Below are 24,508 nucleotides of genomic sequence, written 5' to 3'. Positions count from 1 at the left end.
TATGTAGTGATAATGACTTTCACTATTTAAAGGAATTGCGAATAGCTTATCTAGACCAGTTAAGAACCTACTTGGTCCAAGGTTCTGCGGCACTGCCTTGATGTGATAACCAGTGATGTGACCGTTATGTGACAGAGCATCTGGCGCCCCCCACAGCACGTGCAAGCCACCAGGCTCGTCGGTTTGCGAGACCCGGATGTGTTGTGGTGGGGATGACGGAGCTGGTAAATAATCATAAATCATAACATTTCTCCTGCCAAACTGTGGTGCGATTATTATATGGTAAGAAACCAAAAGGGAGCTGCGTTAAATATTAGTTTGATTGTAATAAGGTACAGCAATTCTACACAACTGTCTCATTGATGTCACTTGATAACAAGTCACATTCAGTAACAAAGACTTAACTAGGCAATTTTAGCGTAAGCGGACGGTACCTGACCTAATAAAACAAGGAAAACAATAATAAAATGAAAGAAGCATTTAGTATTACTTAGGTAGGGTCCTGATTTAAAGTGCTCGGAACAAAACCATTTAAATACTATATTTAAAACCTGTTTATTTATGCCACAATATCTTCTTTCGACCCGTTACCTAATGACTTAATTCAATATTGGAAAAAGAGGTTTTAAGTTACAATAGCACAAATTAAAAAATACCGAGATATATTTTTTCTATTTATGAGCAACTAGCTGCGCCCCGCGGTTTCACCCGTGTATTCCATATCCCGTTTGAAATATCGGGATAAAAAGTAGCCTTTATATTATTCCAGTTGTCCAGCTATCTTCGTACCAAATTTCATTGCAATCTGTTCAGTAGTTTTTGCATGAAAGAGCAACAAACACACACACATCCTTACAACTTTTCGCATTTATAATATTAGTAGGATTAATGCTTACGTTCTTCTTGCGTAGTCAAATGCACTGGTTCAGTAAATCTGCTGACGGCAACCTGGTTGACAGTGGCCACTCTGACGGCGTAGGCGCTGGCTGGCCGGAGATTTTGTAGGTCGAATGTTTGACGGACTTCGTTATCCTTACTGTGTATTAAAAATACATGTTATTGAGTATATTTAGTTCATCAATTCAGTCTATCCCTGTAGACTGCTGAGCGAAGTCCTCCCCAAGATATATCAGGATATTTAGTCACATAAAATGAATCCCATTTGCCTTGGTCTTGCCATGACTTGAAAGATAAATAGGATAAATTGTCGATTCTAATATTTTTTTTTTAATTAACATGTGGTTTCTACTTAAATACATGAGAAGGTTATAGTAACATTATAACAGCATGTTTGTGGTGTGTTAAAAGTCAGATGACAATACACTGAATAAAGATGACGAGAGTGATTAGATAGATACCTATCATCTTATATGAATGAATGAATGAATTAAAATTCTTTATTGCGTAAAAAATTCAATAATAAGCAGTAGTACAAAAAAACTTAAATTAAATTCGCAAAGGGCGGCCTTATCGCTAGGTAGCGATCTCTACCAGGCAACCCTAACAACAAAGGAAAATAAAAATAAAAATATAAATAAAAATGAAAATCTTATATTATTACAATTAGTAGATGAATTTTATTTAGCTATATCATATACAACATAATCAATGCTAATAAAAGAAACGCTTATAAAGGATCATGTAATAAATAGAAAAAGCACATAATATAATATCGAGAACTTTTAAAAATAGATCCAGACGGTCTTTCGTTTTCTTAGAAATTCCTTAATTAATTATTAATCCGAAGCCCATTCAGGGATCCATTTATGTATTTTATATTTCGTATAGATTTATCATAAATTGTATAAAAAGGAATACAAAGAAGTGTAAGTATTACACATTTGTCCATAAGGATTCAAGATTTGGACAGACTATGTCCTAGTTAAGATGTGAATTTTAAAACCAACCGTCTTGGGTTTTTTCATAAAATCAAATAAAAGAAATTTATTTGTGGTAGAGCATAGAACGTCCATATCCTTTTACATACCCCTCCCAATCGTTTCCTTTATTCCTATAGTCAATTATTTTTCAATCCCTTTCCAGTTTGAAGTTGGCAATCCAACTTCAAACTGGAAAGGGATTGAAAAGGCGTAAGGCCTGCAGTTGACCTTGCGTCTCTCCAAATGTTCATTGGCAGTGGTAACGCTGACCATCAGGCGTCCCACCAGCTCTGTTGCCGAATATGACATAAAAAAGACGTTGATACGTCTACCACATAAACAAACAAGTAACATAGTATTTTCTTGTGTTTGATGTTAAAAATAAAGAAATTAAAGACTTAAGTCGGGTTAATAATATAATGAATAAATCGGGTTTAAAATCCATTTAAAAGTCTTTAATTTCTAAACAAGTAACATGGTGAAAAAAGTTAAGGAACTTACCTTGAAATATTGAAGGTACTGCCAAGTTCCCAGCGTATATCACCAGTGTGCGCAAGCGCATACTGTATCGTATACTGGTATGCGGCGACGCGGTCGTTGGGACGCCATGATATTGTGGCTGATCGAGACTGAGCGGATTCCACTCTGAGTTCCGATGGTGGAGTGGGAGGTTCTAAAAGATACTTATTTATTTAGAACGAGAATCATGGTCATAATACAAAACTTCTAATATACATTTTTATTTTATTTATTGAAAAGGAGCTATTATTATATTAGTCTTATTGTATTCATGATTAATATTGATAAAAAAGTAAATGATAAATTGATGGATAAAAATTTCATATTCTATTTTATTTCCTAACGAGTATAAATTGTCAAATAAATCTTAGAGAATTCCTAAATTAAAGTGGCTATATATCTGCATACTAAATTTTATGCCGTACGGCCTAGTAGTTCTGAGAGGTCCTTTGTGTTTTTTATATTAAGGAGATCTCAATGGTACAAAGTGTATAAAACATGAAAAATTTTAATCAGAGTAAGTATGTCTAGTCTACAACTATTAAAGGATCTTACCTAAAATAGTGACGTATATGTTGTAAGTGCTAGCCCCAAAGGGATTACTGGCTCGGCATTGGTATAAGCCTCCATCGGTAGCCTCAGCATACTGTATATTGATCTTACTCGACAATCCTGAATTTGTTTTCAATTCAGATAGCTTCCACCTTTAGAACACGTAAATTTCTAATTATTTATGTATGTCTTAGTTTCACTTTTAAAAGCATGAGCTTTTAATCTTGTATGGAATATATTTTGTATTTTTTTTGTGAAGGTTATTTTTTTTTTTAATCTTTTGTGTATGTAAAGTCATTTATTAGGTACTCCTAATACTATCTGATAAGTAGCAACGATTAAAGCAGTGGTGGGGAGTCTGGAATTGCGAGAAATAAATAAATTTTTGTTATGTTGCAAAAATAAATGTTCGACGTCATGCGTCATCTGCCAACTTAGTCAGCATGGTGAATTATGAACCTTCGTAGGAAGCCTATATCCATGAGGCTGAAACACATCTCATAAAAACTTACCTATGAGAATGTAAGTCCATTGTATGTCCATGCCTGATCCATTGTATTGTCACAGGATGATCGCCAAGTGCATTACATTCGATGCTTGCTGACTGACCCAGGCGGGAGGTGACATTAGATGACGGCGAAGCGAAATGAACCGGTTCTATAATTAAATACGATTAGCCATGTACAATTTTAGAAGAGCTTAAGATAGTAAGAGATACAATGAATGAATTAAACGAAGTAACAATGAGAACAATATATAATATAAACAAACAACAAATAAAACACAAGAAAATAATGAAAAATGACAAGGGAAATTTTGATGATTTAGAGGAAGAATCACAAGAAAAATCAGAAATAGTAATGAATTTCCGTTCTCCTGCATTGTATTTGTAAATAAGTATAAGTAATTAGTATTAAATCTTCTTATATGTTAAAGATGTATTTTTAGAAAATACGTGAAGTTCGTGTATAGGTATTAATATCAAAGAAGATTAATACCAACTATTCACAGAGATCCAAATGGTCTTGCTGAGTGGTGTGCCGACGCCATTCTCAATATTACAAGAGTATAACCCTTCGTCTGATAGCGAGACTTCATCTATAACGAGTGTCCCATTTGCCAGACTCAGTATCCCACCACCAGCCAATTCTAGTACTGGCTGCCATGTTCCTAAAATAGCTGGAAACAGGAAATTATATTCAACTTTCTGAATAGCACATACACCGCATTACATAAATTTTTGAAATGTAGCAATTTAGTATAGTAAAGCATTTTATTCGAAAAGATATTCGTTTTTTACATAGAATTAAGCTAGTAAATATATCCTCAAAATTTTGGTAAGACGGACAATTTTCTAGCCGAATTATGAAAAATAGACATTAAAGATTTCAAATTTAAAATGCTAATTTTCATTATAGATGTGTTCAAGACAATGGCTACATTGAATTTAAATTCAAAAAAATTGCTTGAGAAAAAACACCAGGGAGAACAGTATTCCTTAAGAATCTATAAAATTTAAGAGAAAAAAGAAAAAAATATCACCATCTTTCTTCATCCAATGAGCTTGAGGTTTAGGGTATCCACTGGCGCTGCAAGAGACCGCGCCTCGTCTTCCCAGAAGTAGTGAAGAATTAGCCGGCTCTTCTAACCATTTTGGTGCCACTGGATGATAGAAATTTTCATTTTATTTATCATAACTATAGTCAAATTTCAAACATTATTTCACGGTAGAGGTCAGAAAAAATAAAAAATCTATATATTAATGTATTATACAGTTGAAATTATCACATAAAATCTTCGAGGAAGAAACGAAGCAATAAGAGGAATTATCAGTTGACAAATATTGGTCTGTATTTGAATATATCCCGTAGTTATCTTACCTTTTATATATAGTTCCGTAGTTTTATTTACTGTTGCAACATGGTTGGTGGCAACACACGTGTATGTACCACAATGCTCTAAAGCAACCCGTTTTATCACTAAAGCGCTGAACAGTTCAGAACTACGTTCCACTACCTGTTGGAGAATTATTCTATGAAAATGTTCATCTGTTACATGTCCATGCCTTATCCATTGTATTGTTACATTCTATGGGTTGTGGTCTTACATAATAGCTATATAATATAAATAATTGTATTACAATTGTATACATAATAGCTGCGCCGAGCGGTTTCACTCACGGACGAACCCACGGGCGATAGCCATGTCTAATATCATATCTTATTCTGATGTAGCCTACTAGTCCTATCCTATCCTACTAATATTATAAATGCGAAAGTTTGTAAGGATGTGTGTGTGTGTTTGTTGCTCTTTCACGAAAAAACTACTGAACCGATTGCCATGATATTTAGTACGTAGTACAGCTAGATAACTGAAATAACATATAAGCAATTCTTTTAAAAATAGCAAGGCTTTTTTCCCGATATTCTTACGGGATACGGACTTACGCGGGTGAAACCGCGGGGCGCAGCTAGTAAGCTATAATATTGTAAAATATTATTAAAATCTGTTCAGTACTTTTTACGTAATATTATAGTAAACATCTATCAAGGGATACTTACGAATATTCGCGTTTATAAGTGAATGATTCAATAAATGAAAATTCTTCATAACCTATAAAAATGCATAAATTAAAGGGTTTTATTTCTAAATAGGAATCAGCAGCCTCACAACAAAACGAAAACATACATACATAAGTACCCATGTGCCAAATATATGTATAAATATACATTTATAATAAATACTTGGTAGATAATGGTCACAAAAAGATTAAATTTGTTTAGGGAAATCCTAGAAACAGTAAAGTTTTGGGTATGCTTTTGTTATTTTCCGGGAAAAATACTTTTTACCATAACCCACATCGTTATAAAGCGAAACAATATATCCATCAAACAAATTAATCACTATATAATAAATATAACAGTAATATCGATAGAAACTTAAAAGACAGAAAATGTTGTTTGTAGAAATACTCGGTTATATAATTAAAGTGTAATTGTATATAAAGAATGAAGACTTATTGCTATAGGCATTTTTATTCCATTTTTCGTAGTGACGCACGTAAAACAAAATGTTTGATTCTTACCTTTAAACTGCTTGGAATTCGTTTCCCATCCTTGAGCCATTCAAAATGTATCGGCAAATCACCGCTACGAACATTGCAATAGATATTAACAATTTGACCTTCTTGTAGATTATTTCCAAATAGAAGGTCTTCTAAAACAGGCGCCTCTATTACTTGTATATCAAATGTGCGTCTAGCCATTTCACCCGACGGACTAGTCACTATGCATGTGTATGAAGCCTCATTTTCTTCTTTATTCACTTCTGGTATGTTCAAAATTCCATGTATGTTGGTGACGCTTCGACGTATTTTCTTTTTCTTATGTTGGCTGCGCTTGTAACGGTTTTGGAAAAGATTGTCCGAGCTGATTGTGTTACCTTTGAATTCCCAGTCTATTTTACTGTAAAATGATTAAATGTTTAACAAAGCTTAGAAATTTGTATTAGCAAAATCATTAAACAAAGCTACTGATGAAAACTTTTAATTTATTTTACATGTTAAGAACCATAATACTTTCATACTTATGGTATATTTTAAAACTTTAATTTTCATAATTGCCCCATTCATTACTTTATAGTTAGTTATAACGATATAATAATTGGTAACGCCAATATTATTAAAATAGTGAATTAAAATTAAATATTTATTATTTTGTGGTGTAAGCCAACTACCCTCCTTACACGCGAGCACAACCAATCACCACACGCTTTTAAAGCAACCGCAACGTCTGTATGTGACGCATATACGTCACATACAGTCTGCATCGATCTTCCGTGACGATCGGATCTCAATAACCGCCGGAGTGCCTTCACGAGGCCTCTAGACATTTTGTGTATAATTCGCATACCGCCGGAGAGCCTTTATGAGGCTTTCTTGTCACCGCATCAATCGAAGAGATCTTTCATAAAGATCGTAACCCGCAACCGCCGGAGAACCTCCACGAGGTTCTCTAGATATCTCAGGCATTGTGCTAGTGTAACCGCCTTCCCATTTGGTCGCGCTGAACCGCCGCGTGTGTGTGGAGTGAAGGACTGGATCTGGTCTGCCTGGCCCGAGCTGGAGGACCCTTGACCGCGTGGTGCTGTGTCGCGTGCTTGCTTGGACGCTACTCCCTCAGACGAGGTATGTGCCGTGTGTTCACGTCTTTCCCTTTTTCGCTACACCACGTAGATTAAGTTTTACAGTCCGCTAATTATCGAAATTAATATATATATTGGCGCGACCAATAATAGTTATTTATAACGACATATTAAGATAAATTCATCGTAATAAATTAATTTTTAACCATTTCCCCATACTTTACTTTATATCGTTCCTTATAACGGTATAATAATAGTTAATAATAAAGATGTATCCAATAAACTGAAATAATCCGAAATATATTTTAAAATTGTTCCGAAATATATTAAACGCAAATACAGTTTATACCGGAGTGCGTGACATAGGCATTATGTCACGCATAAATTAAATTTTCTGTGGCCCATTGAGGTGCGAGTGGATCGCAAATGTATTGATGAAAATTCATTCGCTGTACCACTAGGAAACGAAACTCCGTGTGATGAAAACGTGACAAAAAATACATATAAATTATATATTTATACATAATAATTACTTTTTTCCTTGGTCACAATGAACAACGTAAAGAGTTTTCGCATGACATATAAAAAAAGTCCAGTGTCCTCTATACTAGTAAGATTTTCTTGATGGACATGTGGGTGATCTGCTTTTTATATCCTGCCAGGCAGAGAAATTTTTTGAAGTGAAACTTCTTTAGAATCGTTGTGATTTCAAACCTGATGCAACGGAAAAACGACAGGTAAGAGACAGAAATACAAAAATGTGTAGAATGAAGCCGGCAAAGAATGAGACAGAAATATACATACTATTTTATTCATTCTTTTGACGATTTATTGAAGTTTCACTTCTATCATGTGTGAATCGCACACACACCTTTTTTATTTTTGAGTCCCCACCAGGAATCGAATCTACGTTCAACGTTAACTACATACCATGAAGGCGGTCGCGTATAATTCAATCATCTCAATTTCTGGCAAATCAACCGTTTATTGCTTATAGCTTAACTTTAATATTATATAATGATTATGAATATTAAAATCAATCATCATCAATGTGAAAATGTATATCCATCAAATACTATTAAACATATACAAATACAATTATTTACACGTTTGTGTGTGTGTATTTGATGGAGACCAAGTGGCATAAATGAGTTATATCAATAACATTATTACCTTATTGGATATCCATAATAAGGGCACCTTAAATTGACCGTTTCCCCGCTCTGTACCTTAATTGCAGGCAGCGCTCTTATATATGGTGGACCTAAAACGAAATCGGCATTAGTATGTTAAAGTATCCGAATATAGTCATAGAGTGAGCCGGGTAGTTAGGGGTAAATATCACAATCCGCAGATGCGTAAGATGTTAATGAAAGTGCATCACGCAGTAGTATTTTCTACGATTCGCGATGCCACTGGATTATTATATCCCCTCCCTTACCTAACGTAGTTACTAAAGAACTGGGTCGATCGGCATTAAAGTGGGTAGTCATATAATATTGTATTTATGCCTACCCACTTCCAAAGCAACACATTTGAAACCAGCTACCATCACGTTATATGAATTTTGTATCGTTTAGTTGTGTATATAAAAGATATAAAACAGTCCAGTTAAAAAAAATGCTTAAATTAATTATTAACCTATTCATAGAAATTTGCGCGATTTTTTTTTGTAGATAGCATTAAATTGATTTATCTTCCTTCATAAAGAATTGTTGATGTTTAAAACGCCTACTTTGCGTACATTGCAATAGATTATTTTTAGAAGCAAAATGGAGGTTGTATAAACTTGAATCTGAAATTGAAAGATGTTTCATGAGGAGAGGGAATTTATAATTCAGCGAATCAATAAAGTTCTTATATCGAAATCTATATCAATAATTGTGGGAAACCATTCCCTGACTAGCAACTAGCAACACTATGTATCATAGGAAAGTTAATAAAAGCTAGAGAGATTATATAGGCTGATTGATTTAGTAATTCTGGAAATATTATGGGCATAATTCTCTCTTTTAATATACTATTATGTATATTACATTGAAGGAAAGCGGTCATTTCATTCATCTGCTTGTGTCATGTTCTCGTTTTTGTTTTTTTTTATTATCATGACTATTGAATTCTCCATGTTGCAGGCTAATTTTCGTTTATTTTGCATCAGAATTTTAAATCATTTCGTCCATATTGTTTTGACTCCGAGTCTTACCATATATATCCAGTCTGTTCTCGTGGACTGCCACATGATCACCTTCCTTGGCTATACAGGAGTATAACCCACCATCTTCCACCCTTACCCTTGATATATTTAGTTGAGCCAGCACCGTACCATCGGCTCTCATTACTTGTCCTAATGAATATCTATGAAAATAACAATAGTTAAAGAGAAAATTTATTATATATTATGAAAGTGAAGTCCCCTAGCGGGGTATGGGGCAGATACATCTGTTTCACTGATCGATTTTCTTTACGGACAAGTAGGTGATCAACCTTCTGGATCCTGTCAGACCGAGACATTTTTATAGTGCGTCCCCATCGGGAATTGAACCCAGGACCCCTCGGTTCTACGCTCACGCGTTAACCACTGTACCAAGGAGGCGGTCAATTATATATATAAACAAACAATTTAATGATATTGAAGAATTTATGACATTAAAGGAGTATTTAGTAGTAAAGTATGACATTATTTAGAAATTAAAAACTTTATATTATAATACTCGCGTAAAATCGAACACAAAAAACACTATGACATTATTGTTAATTTAATTTTAGATTTCTAATATTTGCACACCTAAAATATTTGTAGAATGTACATATATATAAACCGCAGAATACTGTAAAAAAATCTATAATTTGTAGTTACATTTTTGCAAATAAATTTAATTTGAAAACAAAAAGAAATATGATTATTCTATTAGTTAATTTAAAATTATGTATTCTAATATTTCAAAAGCCCTTCTGAAGGAAGTCATTTGATTGAATAAATGCTTGACTTTGACTTTGAGTTATTATTTCCATTTAGCTTTATTTATTTCAAGAATAATATATTTTAAATTGAATCTGAAACTAGAAACAATGTATACCGACTATGAAAAAGAACAGTTTTGCAAATCCCACTCATATTATAAATGCGAAAGTTTGTAAGGATGTGTGTGTGTGTTTGTTGCTCTTTCACGCAAAAAGTACTGAACCGATTGCAATGAAATGTGGTACGTAGACAGCTGGACAATTGGAATAACATATAGGCAGCTTTTTATGCCGATATTCCTAGGGGATATGGACTTACGCGGATGAAACCGCGGGGCGCAGCTAGTTTTTTATAACTTATGAAAACACGTCATATTCTGCATTCTGAATTTGAACATTAGATATGGTATGTTTAAATATTGTACTTAAACTGATTTAGTCGTGTTAAAATGGATATATATTAATTACCTCATACACACCTTTTGATATAATTGCCAAGACATACTTTAAACTTAATTACAAAAGGGATAAGGTCCACATTACCTAGGGTCAGTACTAGTTGATACGGTTAGGCCGTCTCGCTGCCAAATAAACTGCGGGGGTCGGTCTGCTGTTGCCGCACATTGCATACTGATCTATAGACAAATAACAATTCATTAGTTTTTATCAGCATCATCATCAGCTCAGTTTTGTTCCTACTGCACGGATACAGGCCTCCTATGAGGGTTCAGGCCATAAGCCACCACGCTGGCCAAATGCGCATTGTCAAATGTCACATGTCTTCGGCCTTTTGAGTCTCGGGCATGTTTTCTTTCACCGTTTCGAGCAGTGGTGATGTGAATAACGTGTTGATAAAGTGATAAGTCCATTTAATGGCGCCTTTTCGATCTTGCAGCTTAGCGTTTTAGGTACGAGGTGGTTGCCCCTAAGCCAGCAATGCTTCAATATTATAGATAATGTATTTTAATAATTTTGTCGTAAATTATCAGTGACTTTACGTGTAATGTGTTCTATAAAATTTTTAAAATTATTTTAATGAGGGTAGTCTTTAATACAATTTATTTTCTATGTACACAAAATGTAAGCTGTCAGTTTGATTGCTAGAATATTCCAATTCAGGACATATATGAAATTTATTTATATTTTATATCTATTCAATGTAGTGCAAACAACAAAATTGTATATGTTTTTTAATTTGACTAATTCGATTAATTGGTATGATGGTTCATACCAATTGATCGAATTATTTTTATAATCATAATAAAAACGCATCGCAACAATATTATATAGATAAAATAAAAAAATCGCATTATTTACCACAGACTCTAATTTAATGTTCACATATGATAATAGAAAATTTAAGCTCTATCTCACAATCACGTTCTAAACGCGCATCAGAATGCTACCCTGACGCCGCTATGACGTCCAACTGTGCTGTACTACGGGATATTAAGCCGATAAACAGCACGACGACGCTCTGACGCACGCTAAGTATTCGTTCTTTTTGAATCAAGGCATTTAACCAAGCCATTAGTGCGTAGTACAACACAATTCCGCGTCATAACGCGTCACGTCAGTTTACGGCTCTGTTTAGCGTTCTAACTAACGAAGCTAATATACTTACATCACCGCCTGGTGTCAGTGTTCTTTCTGTGAAATGCTGGGTCATCATCACTCTGCCATCTGTCAGGCTTCGTTTGAAGATTCCTCTCATTGTATCTATAAATTTAACAAATTGCATTTTTTTTGTGAGTTTTCATAATTTAATGTTATTAATCACCCAAAAAATTGATAATTTTACGGAGTCAAATCAATAATACGATCTAAAAAAATTTATGTACATTTTTATTAGTATCTGCCGGAAAATTAGGACGAACCAGGATTTCCCCGCTTAGATCCATTTTCACATATTTCGCTCGTTCATAAAAAAAAAGTGAAGTCCCGTGTCCTGTACTGGGGTATGGGGTAGATAATATACATCTGTTTCACTGATCAATTTTCTTTATGGACAAGTTGATGATCAGTTTTCTGTGTCCTGCCAGACCGAGACATTTTTTTTTATTGTCCCCACCTGGAATCGAACCCCCACGAAAACGAAACCGCTCAAGCGTTAACCACTGTACCAAGGAGGCGTCGCTAGCTCATACTTTTTATAAAAAATTGTTGATGCATAATATTAAAACACCACCCGAAAGTAAAAAAATACTCCCCTGGATTCATGTTATTTCCACCGATAAACAGACTGATAAATAATACACGATTATAAGGTACATTAGAAATACGACACTTCCATATATCCGTCGTTAGCCAAAAGTTCTTAAAGCTGGGAAATGGGCAGATTTGCAGCAAATGTGATTCGACCAGCAAGCTGTCTGCTAACCAAACGACCGCTAATTTACATTTGCGTTGGTGACCACACATTTAAGTATTATGCTATGGAGATTTATGGGCTTTTTTATGCAATATGCGGGCAACTGAGCTGGTGGTTCGCCTGATGGTAAGCGATGACCATCGCCTATGATTATTCGCAGAGGTAGCCTCTGACAATGCGTTGCCTAGTTTCAAGGAGACAGGAATAAGGAAAGGATCGACGGCTGGCAAGAAGGAATGGACTGGGACGGGTGAGGAAAAAGAAACGGGCATCCGGCTCCCCCACTCACTGTACGAAGCATACTATTTCACGCCGGATTTCTGTGGGGATGTGGTACTTCTCTGGTGCGAGGTGGCTCAATTCGTGCCGAATCGTTCTTGGCTCCCAGAAACTTTTATACTTTTAACGATTTTATTTATAACTATCGTTTTATCAGGCAAAGCTTCTACAAGTAGCCTCACGCCTCTGCAAATGTACCGCTTACCATCAGGTGACCCACCAGCTCCTATGCAGACTATGAGATATAAATAATTGTTTTTAACAAAATTAAATTCTCAATATGCTTTAAATTGTCAAGAAAAGTCGGTTCATTCATGAAGTATAAGAAAACGAAGAAAGAAACAGGTGAATTGATAACCTCCTCCTTTTTTAAATCGGTTGAGAAAATGTGAAGAGTTTGCTTTAAAAGGAACATTACAACTTTGTCAATAGATGGACTATTGCGCGCCAAATCTTTTTTCATTTTGAACCAGGAATTCGTGAGATCAAATCGTTCAAAGGAAGAAATATTAAAATAGTAAAAACTATTAAAACTTCATGTTTGATAGTTCACACGTAGACATCAGCGTTTGTCAGTCTAGCTAGCTATATTAAAATTAAAGATATTTCCAATAAGAAGGGCTATATACTCATAATCAGTCCTATTAAAAATAGTTCAACCATTTCTGAAATCCTAACATCTATATATATAAAAATGAATCCCAGTGTAAACAATAAACAACTCAGTAAATATTATCTTTAAATACGCCATTTTGCGCCATTACGCACGTATTGTATGTGGACTTTAAAATGTTGGTTTTAAGAATATAAAAAATTAGCTGCGCCCGGCGGTTTCACCCACGTAAGTCCGTATCCCGTAGGAATATCGGGATAGAAAGTTGCCTATATGTTATTTCAGTTGTCCAGCTATCTACGTACCAAATTTAATTGCAATTGGTTCAGTAGTTTTTGCGTGAAAGAGCTACAAACACACACACATCCTTACAAACTTTCGCAATTATAATATTATAGTAGGATTAGAAGGATTAGTATATTAAGCACACGACGAAATATCTGTATAATCCTACCAATTGTATAAGCGCGAATTTGTAGACGTATGGATGTATGTTACTCTTACACTCGAAAATAACTATTGAGAAAATAATATTGAATCCGTATGAAATTTAGTACAGAGGTAGATTATATTCTGAATTAGCATATACGAATATTTACCACGCAACGTCGCGGGCTACAGCTAGTAGGAATACACAATTATTTAAAGCACACAACAGCTTGTTACATAGAGTAGGTACTTGTCGTGTGTGACCGCAGACCGCAAGATGGCCGCCTCCTTGTTTAGTTCGAGATCGTTACGTGTTACCTGACGATATAATTTAATTAATTGCTCATTTATGAAGAACGAGAACTTAATTAGAAATGTAAATGTATATCAAAACTTTCCTGCGTCACAGAAACATTTATGGTATATATATATTTAGTTTAAATACCAATTTGCTTTTAAAATATCTATAAGTATGTTTGTATTGTTTATATAATGTATGTATGTATGTTTACTTCTTTTGAGTGGCACTCCAACAAGGGGCTACTGAAAATCAGCGCTGCGCATTACGCGTAGCTCACGCTGAGTAGTTACCCTTTTTATCACCACACCGTTTAGTCATAAGTTCACTTTTTAATTTTAATTTTAATTTAACTGTGTGTAAATGTGGTGGTGTTAAATAAACATTATTTCTTTCTTTCTTCTTTCTTTCTACATTACAACGCATTTTCCCTAGTAAGAACTAGTTGTAAAACGTCTCTGTTACACTTTTTTTAACGAGGAGGAAATCTTCAAAAGATACTCTAGCTTTGGGGGAAAAGAAGAGCATGTGGGATTTCTACCCAATAAAACCTCCTCGGCATCCAAACTCAAAGCATAATAGCAGAGATCCTGGGATCTGCTATGGAACGCACCAGGATCTCCTACACCTGGATATAACTAAATGGTGTATCAATAGTGGCGTTATAGAATATATTCTGCTATTTTAAACAAGCAAGCAAGCAAGAAATCATTGTTATTTAAACGCGCTTACCTCAAGAACTACTGGTCCGATTTGAAAAATTCTTTCAATATTCGATAGTCCATTTGTGGCGGAAGGCTAATGTTATCTTAATAAAAAATTTACGACGCGGGTGAAATTCAAAATGGAAAATAATCACCATTTAATTATGTAATCTAAAATGATAAATATCATTACAAATCAATTAAACATTTTCCTTACCTATATCATAGTCCGTTTTCCATTCAGAAGTGCTCTTAAGGGCTTCGGCAGTTGACCTGTAACAAAAATGGGTCATTGATGAAATGGGAGTGACCCAGGCATTTTCCGTAATCAAAGGTAAAAAAATTAAAAGTCATTAGAGTTCTAAAATTTTACCACATTGCGACTGAAAATAGGTCAACTTCATTAGATCTAAGTTTTAAATGATGATAACTTCAAAACCATTGGAACTCAATATTTCGCTTGTCTCTTTGATTTACTTTTACTACGCGCAGTCACGAGCAGAAAGTTTTTAAAAATATGGTACGTATAACGTTGTATTAATCTATTTTAACTCATATTTATATTTGAAAAGTTTTGTGAATAAAAGAATTCGATCATAAGGCGTAATTCATACCACATAGGTCGTGGTCTATTGCTTATCACTAATCCACGATACCTCCTCACCACTTCTCTTCATTAAGAACAAATATAATATATCCACTGACCATGCGTACTTCTGACTAGATATTAACAGGAATCAGGATTTTCATCATGGAAATATTGTTAATACAAGTAAAAAGTGCAGGAGCGTTGAATTATTCATAATCCACCTTTAGGAGCCACGTGGTAAAGTCGGGTAAGTCAGAATTTGCATAATTCCTACGTACAAAGTCAGCTCCAGGGATTCCAACGTCATCTTAGTATTTATCATTGAAATATATTACGCAATATATTATGAGTTTTCTGTTTGCTTTCCGTATGAGTCTTGTTGGAATCTGGGATATACTTATGGTTTTCATATCGCTTAATGTTTTTTTTTGCGATTCCGACGTTTATATTACGTGATATAAACGTCAGAATCGCAATAAAATTGTTGTCTGAAAACAGCAGGATTAACTCTATTCACGCAAGAGAGACTGGAAAGATTTTATCATTTAAACCCGGTTTTGAGTTTATATAACTACATATATTATTATATAGTTTTTTAAGTATATTCTCTCATAACTCAAAGTTTATTCAGTGTAATTTTAAATTTAAACTCGGCGAGGTGTTTTCAAGTCCCTCCCAGTTTCAAATATAGCAAACTTTGCGAGCCAAAACTTTATGATGACGAAACACGAGTTGCGAGCTCTGACGTTCATTATGATTTATATATTTAATGTGCTGGCTAACGATAAATAAGCGAAATTGTTTGGAAGTACACTGAAATATGGGTCATATTAAAATGTCCTTAAGAGATAAATAGGTATGCAGATTTGCATTTAATAAGGTTGCTTTTTCAAATGTTTTAGTTTATGAGAAAACGATACGATGGGTAACAATTAATGATTAATCTATATGGAAGTAGAAAATATATAGAGAAAGAAAGGGTATAGTATATATATAAGAAGTATATAATATCAGAGGTATCAATAACTTTGATAATACTGTACTGCTTTGAGTATTTAATAATTATAAGCCAATTGCGTCCGTTCGTATTTGTAAAATATATTTGCTTTTTCCATTCGGTTTTTAATTTAATAATAAAAATTTAATGCGCGCTCGAACATAAAACCTATTTATTTATATAGTTAAGAGTATATAAAGCTAGTTTATTCGGCATTTTAAAGTCTAACTCAAAATTTATTTTTCATGTCAATTTTTACTATTACTTATGAATAGACATTATTTTAATAACGAATATATTACTATACTATATTAATAATGTTGTTTCTACTTCTAATGATCTTTCACGGCAATTTACACTTTTAGAAGATTCTGAATTCATTAGATGCTAATTGCTAACAACCTTTTCTTGATTTGATAACTACTTCAAGCTTTTTTATCACCAAGATATTATTTTATTACGCTAGTAGCAGTTCGCCCCGGCTTCGCCCGTGGTACATATATAGCCTATGTCACTCGGCGAAGTTGTAGTTTTCCAATGGAGAAGAAATTTTTAGAATCTGTCCAGTAGTTTTAGAGTTTACAAACATTACAAACAAAAAAAAAAACAATTCTTCATCTTTATAATATACTAGCTGCACCCCGCGGTTTCACCCGCGTGAGTCCGTATAACGTAGGAATATAATCGGGATAAAATGTTACCTATATGTTATTCCACATGTCCAGCTGTCTACGTACCAAATTTCACTGCAATCGATTCAGTAGTTTTTGCGTGAAAGAGCAACAAACACACACACATCCTTACAAACTTTCGCATTTATACTATTAGTAGGACTAGTAGGATAGGATAGTAGGATGTGTAGATGTAGCTTTTTTGATAGAAGTAGATTTAACAAATGATTTCAAAAATTTTAAACGAAAACTACGCACATGTAAAAAAGTTTTACTTGCGTTTGTAATATTCATTGAGAAAAGGCCTCTTCTATGAACTTTTGTATTCAATATTATAAAACGGAACTGTCATACGCAATGCACGTTTTGCAACACAGACAAGTTATGTCGCAATTTCTTAAGCAAAATAAACGCACAGTCTGCAGATGAAATATCATATGTGTTTTATAAATAAAATAGTTGGAAACGAGTTAAGAAATGCTACCGCATGGTACATAGCGTACTGAGCCGTAGGTTGAGTATCGTTTTAATTGTTATTGGAGTAGAAATAGTGTTTCTTGTGCTATTTTAATTTGAGTGTAGTATGGATGTATATTATTAAATACATTAAAACGATTGTTTTTCGCCGATATGACGTTTAAAATTATTCATGTATCATCATAATTACAACGAACTTTATCCGAGCATGTTACGTTTAGTTATTGGTTTTTGTATTGCCATTCAGGATAATCAGTTATTTGATTGAAAGGAAATTGCAGTTAGAGCATTTAGGTGTTCTTAACTTCAAGCAAAACACTTAAGCGCATTTTTCAAAAACTTGTCAGTCCGTTTCTATATTTTGATATACAATTAAAACACGAATAGAAATTTTGATGTAAATTAATCAAAATTGCATGTAGTCTTAAATAAACAACAGTGAAATCTTGAAATGTAAAAGCCTTATAGACTTTTATGCAAGTGTAGTGTATTTTGTTCGTTCAATGTATGAGAAGAAATAAATCAATCTTTAATTATAAACACTCTTCACCTGTTTGCGTTTCGATATTATATTTTGATTTCGACCTATAAACGGACAGATTTATTATAAAATTTGTACTTATCAAGGGTCGATGATTATCCAATAATTTCAAAAGGTTATCTTATAACCCTGATTGGGATCGCCAGTGTTAAACAATTTTTTTATTACATTATTATAAGAGCAAGCAAGCCTATATACCTATCATTTAAGTATGAAACTATCTTTGTTATCATTATTTCTTCTACCAGTCCCGCATACCGCAACATCATACTCACAAGCATCCAGATAACAGCTCGCTGAACCGGAAAACTGTAGTAGATAGCTGTGACCTGAGATTTAGATTTATTTTCATTAAAATTTCCCGGTTTTAGCTCTCGCGTTCCGCTAAGATTTTGTGGCAGTCTTGGAGATAAAAATGCTGGTTTCTGTCGAAATGTATTTTCTTTTTAATATTTATATATAAGAGGGACTCACCATTTTTGTTTGAGTTTTTGTATAGTTTTACAGATATTTATGTTAAGTACTACAGTATAATATTACTACAGTCTAATTAATTATCCGTACAGTAGTTCACCGAAGATGTTTTGACAGGTCAATCTCGCGTGGGGCTAGGGGCGAGTTAATGATTCCCCAGATATACTGAGTGGCATCATTTTATAGCGCACGCAACTAGACATAATTGTTTTGTATCCTACTAATAGTAAAAATGCGAAAGTTTGTAAGGATGTGTGTGTGTTTGTTGCTATTTCACGCAAAAATTGCTGAACCGATTGCAATGAAATTTGGTACGTAGACAGCTGGGCAACTGGAATAACATATCAGCAACTTTTTATCCCGATATTCCTAGGGGATTTGGACTGACGCGGGTGAAACCGCGGGGCGCAGCTAGTGCTTCATAATTTACTGTTTTACTTTATATTATTATTTGTGTGTTTGTGCGTATTTAAATAATTAAAATAAATGGTTTATTCTAATGTTTGTAGACATTTCATATCAGTATATTTAAGGATTAACGTTATACGTAAATTAAGATGTAAAAATGGTACATGCTTCTATTATGAGATATGGCAAATCGCCACCTTTTGTTAACAGGGATCTGCGTTTTCATCATTGCTATATTATTGCTTTTATTCATTACAATTGAGGTCAAATTGGTGGACTTTCAACCGAAGCTTACCGTATATGTTTGTAGAGGCATAAGGTCTGCAATTGACCTTACGCCTCTCCAAATGTTCATGAGCGGTGGTAGCGCTTATCAGGTGACCCACCAGCTCCTTTGTATATATATATATATATATATATATATATATATATATATATATATATATATATATGTATAGTATTGTAATAATATTAATACAAAACTTTCTAATATTTAGTATACATGGAACAGTCCTTTCAAAAACCTAAAACATAATACTACCATTCTGCAATTATTTCCATTTTCCCAAATTTAAAAGCTATATATCAGCTAAGCTAAGATAAAATCGACACACCAAGTTATTTGTAAACTTTGTCCAATATAACTTTCCCGATTTAAGTTACGTCGTGCCAAGTCTAAGTGTTTATGTAATTACTTGTTTATGCATATAAATAAAATTGTCTGCCTTTAATTAAAAAAGAAATGCTTTCTTTTGAATTGAAAACTTAGACGGTATAATCAATTAACAATTTCTTTTTAATTAACAGTTCATCTTAAATTACTTTTAAAATCCAAAAAGCGAGGGATGCTATAAAATATGTGATGTGTCTGTCTGTTCACAGCTACCGAAGCGATAGTGCGTGTTTATCAAAGGCTTGTTTGCTAGGTTCTTAGTTATACATTAAATAGAAATAGAAGCCTATGTGATACTTTTCATAGAATTTTTTTTACATATAATTCATAATAACTAGTATTAGGAAAGCACAAACGCTGGAATCCTTTGCACTACATTTCCTATTTTTTTTTTGTTAATTTAATTGTTTGTTGAGTGTGCAATAAAGAATATTTCATTCATTCATTCATTCATTTCATTCATTAAATAATTATTTATTTATTTCCAGCATAAATAACAATAATATGGAACATGCTAGCAACTAGGCTTAAATAATTTAAAGTCACAGATAAGCTAAACAGCACAAATCACAGTTGTCAAACCAAACTTAATTAAAAAACAGTAATTACACTGAACATAAATACATTAAAATAGTAATCAATTATTTAAATGGCGTTATATATCAACATTATTCCAGAAACGAGAATACACGGTCCGATGGTCGCGTCAACGTGATTTTTCCAAACCCTCACATCCGATTCAGGCGGAATGAATTGTAACAGACAGCTCTTGTATCCATTCCTTTTTTTACAGATGTAAAAATGTATAAAAGATTCGTTGCTAAATGAGGCTTTAAAAAATATCTAGAAGCTATAAAAGTGGTGTCCCGTGTCCTCTGGTGGGGTATGGGGCAAATGATATACATCTGTTTCACTGATCAATTTTCTAAATGGACAAGTAGGTGATCAGCCTTCTATGTCTTGTCAGACTGATTAAACTCGGGACCCCACAGTTTATGCTCACGCGTTAACCTCTGTACCATGAAGGCGGTCAATAATAATATAGTTGATTCATAAAATACTAGCATACCGCGCGCGCCATTGTCTGCGTAACTACGCATTAACTTAACATTATTAACGTATTAACTAATAGAAAAGATATTCACTAGGTTTCACCTGTAGTTTTTGTTCCCATGAGATTTCCAAGATAAAAACAAAACTTGTCTTTATAGGGCTTTGAAAGGGATAAAAAAATATCATTGCGTTATTCTTAATAACACAATATTTATTCATTCACAAGCAGTCCGCCCCGGCTTCGCCCGAGGTTTATATATAGCCTATCCCTCAGTGAAGTAGCATTCTCTTGTTGTGAAAGAATTTTCGAAATCGGTCCAGCGGTTTTGCGTTAAATCTTTTAACAACATACAAAAATATAACTTTCCCCTTTATAATAATAATGTAAATATTGTACATATTAATCGCATCTCATCAAATCTAAATAAAACTGGTGGTAAGTGATAAAACTATCTTATGTATATAGTATTTTCTTGTGTTTGATTTTGCGCGAGTATTACATATTTAGAAATTAAAGGCATTCGTTATATTATTAACCCAACGATTATATTGTATACTTAATATTCTTATGTATATTTAAAAATACTTCTAGAAGTAGTCTAATTGAATAAATTAGTTAAAGTTTGAGAACGGATTGAAATGTAGCAGCCCAAAAAATGGAACATGCTAGAAACTATTCCGCTATGACCCAGATCTGTCTGTCTGTAACAAATCTCATTAACTATGCAGCTCTGGAGCGTTGCAAGTGATGAGAGACAAAACTGGGACGGTGTGTGTTACATTATAAATTATAACTAGCTGTTGTATTCTTGTTATTGGACTTCATATTTTCAACCGATATCCAAAAAAGGAGGTCAAACCGGATGTACATTTTTTGGGTTTGTTGCTTCAGAACTCTGGGTTTTTGGGAACGATTGGGTGAACCGATTTTGATTATTTGATAATTAATGTATTTGTATTGAGGATATCAGCTTGCGAGATTGTGGGTTTTTTGTTAGTTCCTTCAAGAGTCAAATTCATTACCTCGTGGTTTTTTTCTCACTGAAACCATTTTTTCATAAGTACACAAACAACATATAAAACCAAATTTATCAATGTATAATTCTAGATTAAACAGATGTTTGATTAGTTATGATGACGATGATGATAATTTTTTTATGCGGACTAAAACACACGCAATTATATAATTCCTTTCCATAAATCAATGCTTAATAAATTTTATTGATATAGAGTTAAACTACTAGGGAAGTTATCTTATTTGCTAGCAAAATAAAAAACTCCTATCTCCTATCCTACTAATATTATAAATGCGAAAGTTTGTAAGGATGTGTGTGTGTGTTTGTTGCTCTTTCACGCAAAAAGTACTGAACTGATTGCAACGAAATTTGGCACGTTGACAGCTGGACAACTAGAATAACATAAAGGCAACTTTTATCCGGATATTCCTACGGGATACAGTACCACACCCCCACAGAAGACCGGCGAGATACTGTGTTTCGTACGGTGAGTGGGGGAGCCGGAGGCTTGTTTCCTTTTCCTCACTCCTCCTCCTTCTTTGCAGTTGTCAATCCTTAGGTTATCCCTTTCCCCTTAAAAGCGTGCCTGCTTATATTACTAATTATGCTTGATAATTGTTTTAGGTGTGACAATGTAAAACAACCATTTCAAAATCTTATAAAATCACTAAATTACTTATAAACAATTGTATTTAAAATAACCCCAATCCATTAAAATAAAAGCCATTATCCAAATTACTGATCACTAGTTAAATCTTTCACGTATCAAACTAAAAGAGAATAAAAAATAGGTATCCCATATTACTTGCTTGTGACCTATCAAGCCCCAACATCTCCTAAGTCACAATCGCAATTACTTAAAAGCTGGAACACAGTGTCTGTGTTTACCTAAGATAAGGTACGTGTGTCTTGGCCTAACAAAGATATCTTTCTACAATTCCATTTATATTACTTATTTAAATGGAAGTAAATGAGAGCTTCAGTTTTCTTTTGCGTGTATTGTAATATTATGTTTTTAAAGCTAAATTCTGGATTTATTTTATCAAGGGATACTTTTATTGTTTTAAGCAAGAGTTTGACATTTTTTAGGTTTGATACGTCAGAGTTTTTGATTGGGTGATGCTATTTTGATGATTATTTTCTAATTTGAAAGCTTATTCCTTCCGTGTTCCATTTAAATTTGATGCTATCAGTGCTATCAATTTGAAGGCAGTCTAGTTTTTTATTATAAATAGTTATTAATATTCTACAGTACAAATATAATAGGAAAAAATTATATTATTAATATCAACTAAAGCAAAAGTGACTTAAATTCTTAAATGATTTTTTCTTTCACATATATTTTTCGTCTCATACAACAGTGTGTCTACGCGAGTAGGGGCTACTAACTAAACTTACTTCTCCTTGGATTTTGTGTGCCTATGGGGCACGGGCTACGGGGCTACGGGGCACCCAGACCATAAATCATGGCTGGTCAAGTAACGCCTTACCCGGGTACGGCCAAAGAAGTAGGTTCGAATCCCGCCTGACCATCGAATTTGATTTTTTTATTATTTAAATAAACAATCAGTTAATAATAGAAGCTAATATTTGCAAAACAGTTCTTTTCCAAAAAATGCATTAGCATAGTCTTACCACTTATAAAACTACTTGGTTCAACCAAAAGCTCATATGTTTTAGACGTTAATAATCACTTAGGCTTTAAAATTTCAATCGTATTACTTTCCTCTCATATGTACTTTTAATCAAGCCACACAAAACCCACAAACAAACTACGCATACATATTAAATCGTAAGCAAATAAATTAACTCGCGCCAAAAATCCCAGAAAACAACTTTTCATTACTTCGATTCTATTGACACATCACAAAATGGCGGACGAAAACAGTTTTAATTACAAAAGCTGTTATCGGATGGAAACGTTTTAAAAATTGTATATTTTTCTGGGTGGAAAAATAGCGATCATTTTGAGTCTATATCATAATATCAGTTTGTGTAATAGGTGCATTTGAATTAGTCGGGTTGCTATGAAGATATCACATCTGATTGTTTCGGATATACTATAGGGTATGCTCTGAGGAATTGTCCCAATTACCAGAACAGTTACCAGACTCAATTCACTCCTGTTCACTCAGGAGAATAATACCATTGGATGCGTATAATGGGGGCTTTACAAATTTAATATTTTTTTTTGTTATGTCACAGTCGGCAATGGAGCTGGTGGGACGCCTGATAATGAGCGCTACCACCGCCCATGAACATTTGTAGAGGCGTAAAGTCGATTACAGACCTTACGTCTCTACAAATGGATTGCCGACCTTAAATTGGGAAGGGATTAAGAAAGGATTGGCGAGAGGAATAAAGGAAAGGACTGGGAAGGGGAAGGAAATGGATATGGGCCTCCGGCTAATATAGCTATAACTATGCTTATATAAAATAAAGACTAGAACCAGCTGGTGATACATTTCTTAGTAAGGACTAGTAAAACGTGCGAACAAAAATTGCATCCCCGTTAATCCATACTCAGCGAGCATTGTGGATCATGGAGTTAATCCACAAAGGAGACTTATGTCTCTGTAGTGCAATTTGACTAGCTGTCCGGATATGCCCTATATTCTTATAACAGGCTTCAGAGTATATTGGTCGATGTGGTGAATCATAGTTCAAACGCTAATATTAGGCATCTCCGCAGTTAGTCTAAATTAAACTCATTCTCATCGTCCCTGCTTAATTGGTAACATAGCTAGATTTAACAACATGTTTTTGTGTTTTGTTTTTATTAGTATCATACTTTAGTAGTACGCGAGACTGCAGAGACACAGGCTATTTATGAGGGTTAAGGCCATAATCCACCATGCTA

General features: G+C 33.9%; 1 protein-coding gene across 1 annotated transcript in view; it reads right to left on the bottom strand.

Moving 5' to 3' along the window:
• The window catches only part of LOC119836811 (Down syndrome cell adhesion molecule-like protein Dscam2), a 67,089-nt gene that overhangs the window by 9,193 nt on the left and 33,388 nt on the right, over positions 1 to 24,508 (bottom strand). Inside the window, exons 6-19 of the mRNA XM_038362283.1 lie at positions 14,967 to 15,022; positions 11,680 to 11,774; positions 10,599 to 10,690; positions 9,298 to 9,449; positions 8,268 to 8,358; positions 6,037 to 6,415; positions 4,832 to 4,967; positions 4,494 to 4,613; positions 3,954 to 4,130; positions 3,464 to 3,608; positions 2,955 to 3,103; positions 2,382 to 2,553; positions 897 to 1,036; positions 72 to 221 (exon numbers count right to left, since the gene is read on the bottom strand). Coding sequence (XP_038218211.1) covers positions 72 to 221; positions 897 to 1,036; positions 2,382 to 2,553; positions 2,955 to 3,103; positions 3,464 to 3,608; positions 3,954 to 4,130; positions 4,494 to 4,613; positions 4,832 to 4,967; positions 6,037 to 6,415; positions 8,268 to 8,358; positions 9,298 to 9,449; positions 10,599 to 10,690; positions 11,680 to 11,774; positions 14,967 to 15,022 — 2,054 coding nt within the window. The remainder of the gene's footprint in view (positions 1 to 71; positions 222 to 896; positions 1,037 to 2,381; positions 2,554 to 2,954; positions 3,104 to 3,463; positions 3,609 to 3,953; positions 4,131 to 4,493; positions 4,614 to 4,831; positions 4,968 to 6,036; positions 6,416 to 8,267; positions 8,359 to 9,297; positions 9,450 to 10,598; positions 10,691 to 11,679; positions 11,775 to 14,966; positions 15,023 to 24,508) is intronic.

This window comes from Zerene cesonia, chromosome 25, assembly GCF_012273895.1.
Source record: "Zerene cesonia ecotype Mississippi chromosome 25, Zerene_cesonia_1.1, whole genome shotgun sequence".
NCBI lineage: Eukaryota > Metazoa > Arthropoda > Insecta > Lepidoptera > Pieridae > Zerene > Zerene cesonia.
This window is presented reverse-complemented; position numbering and strand designations above follow the sequence as displayed.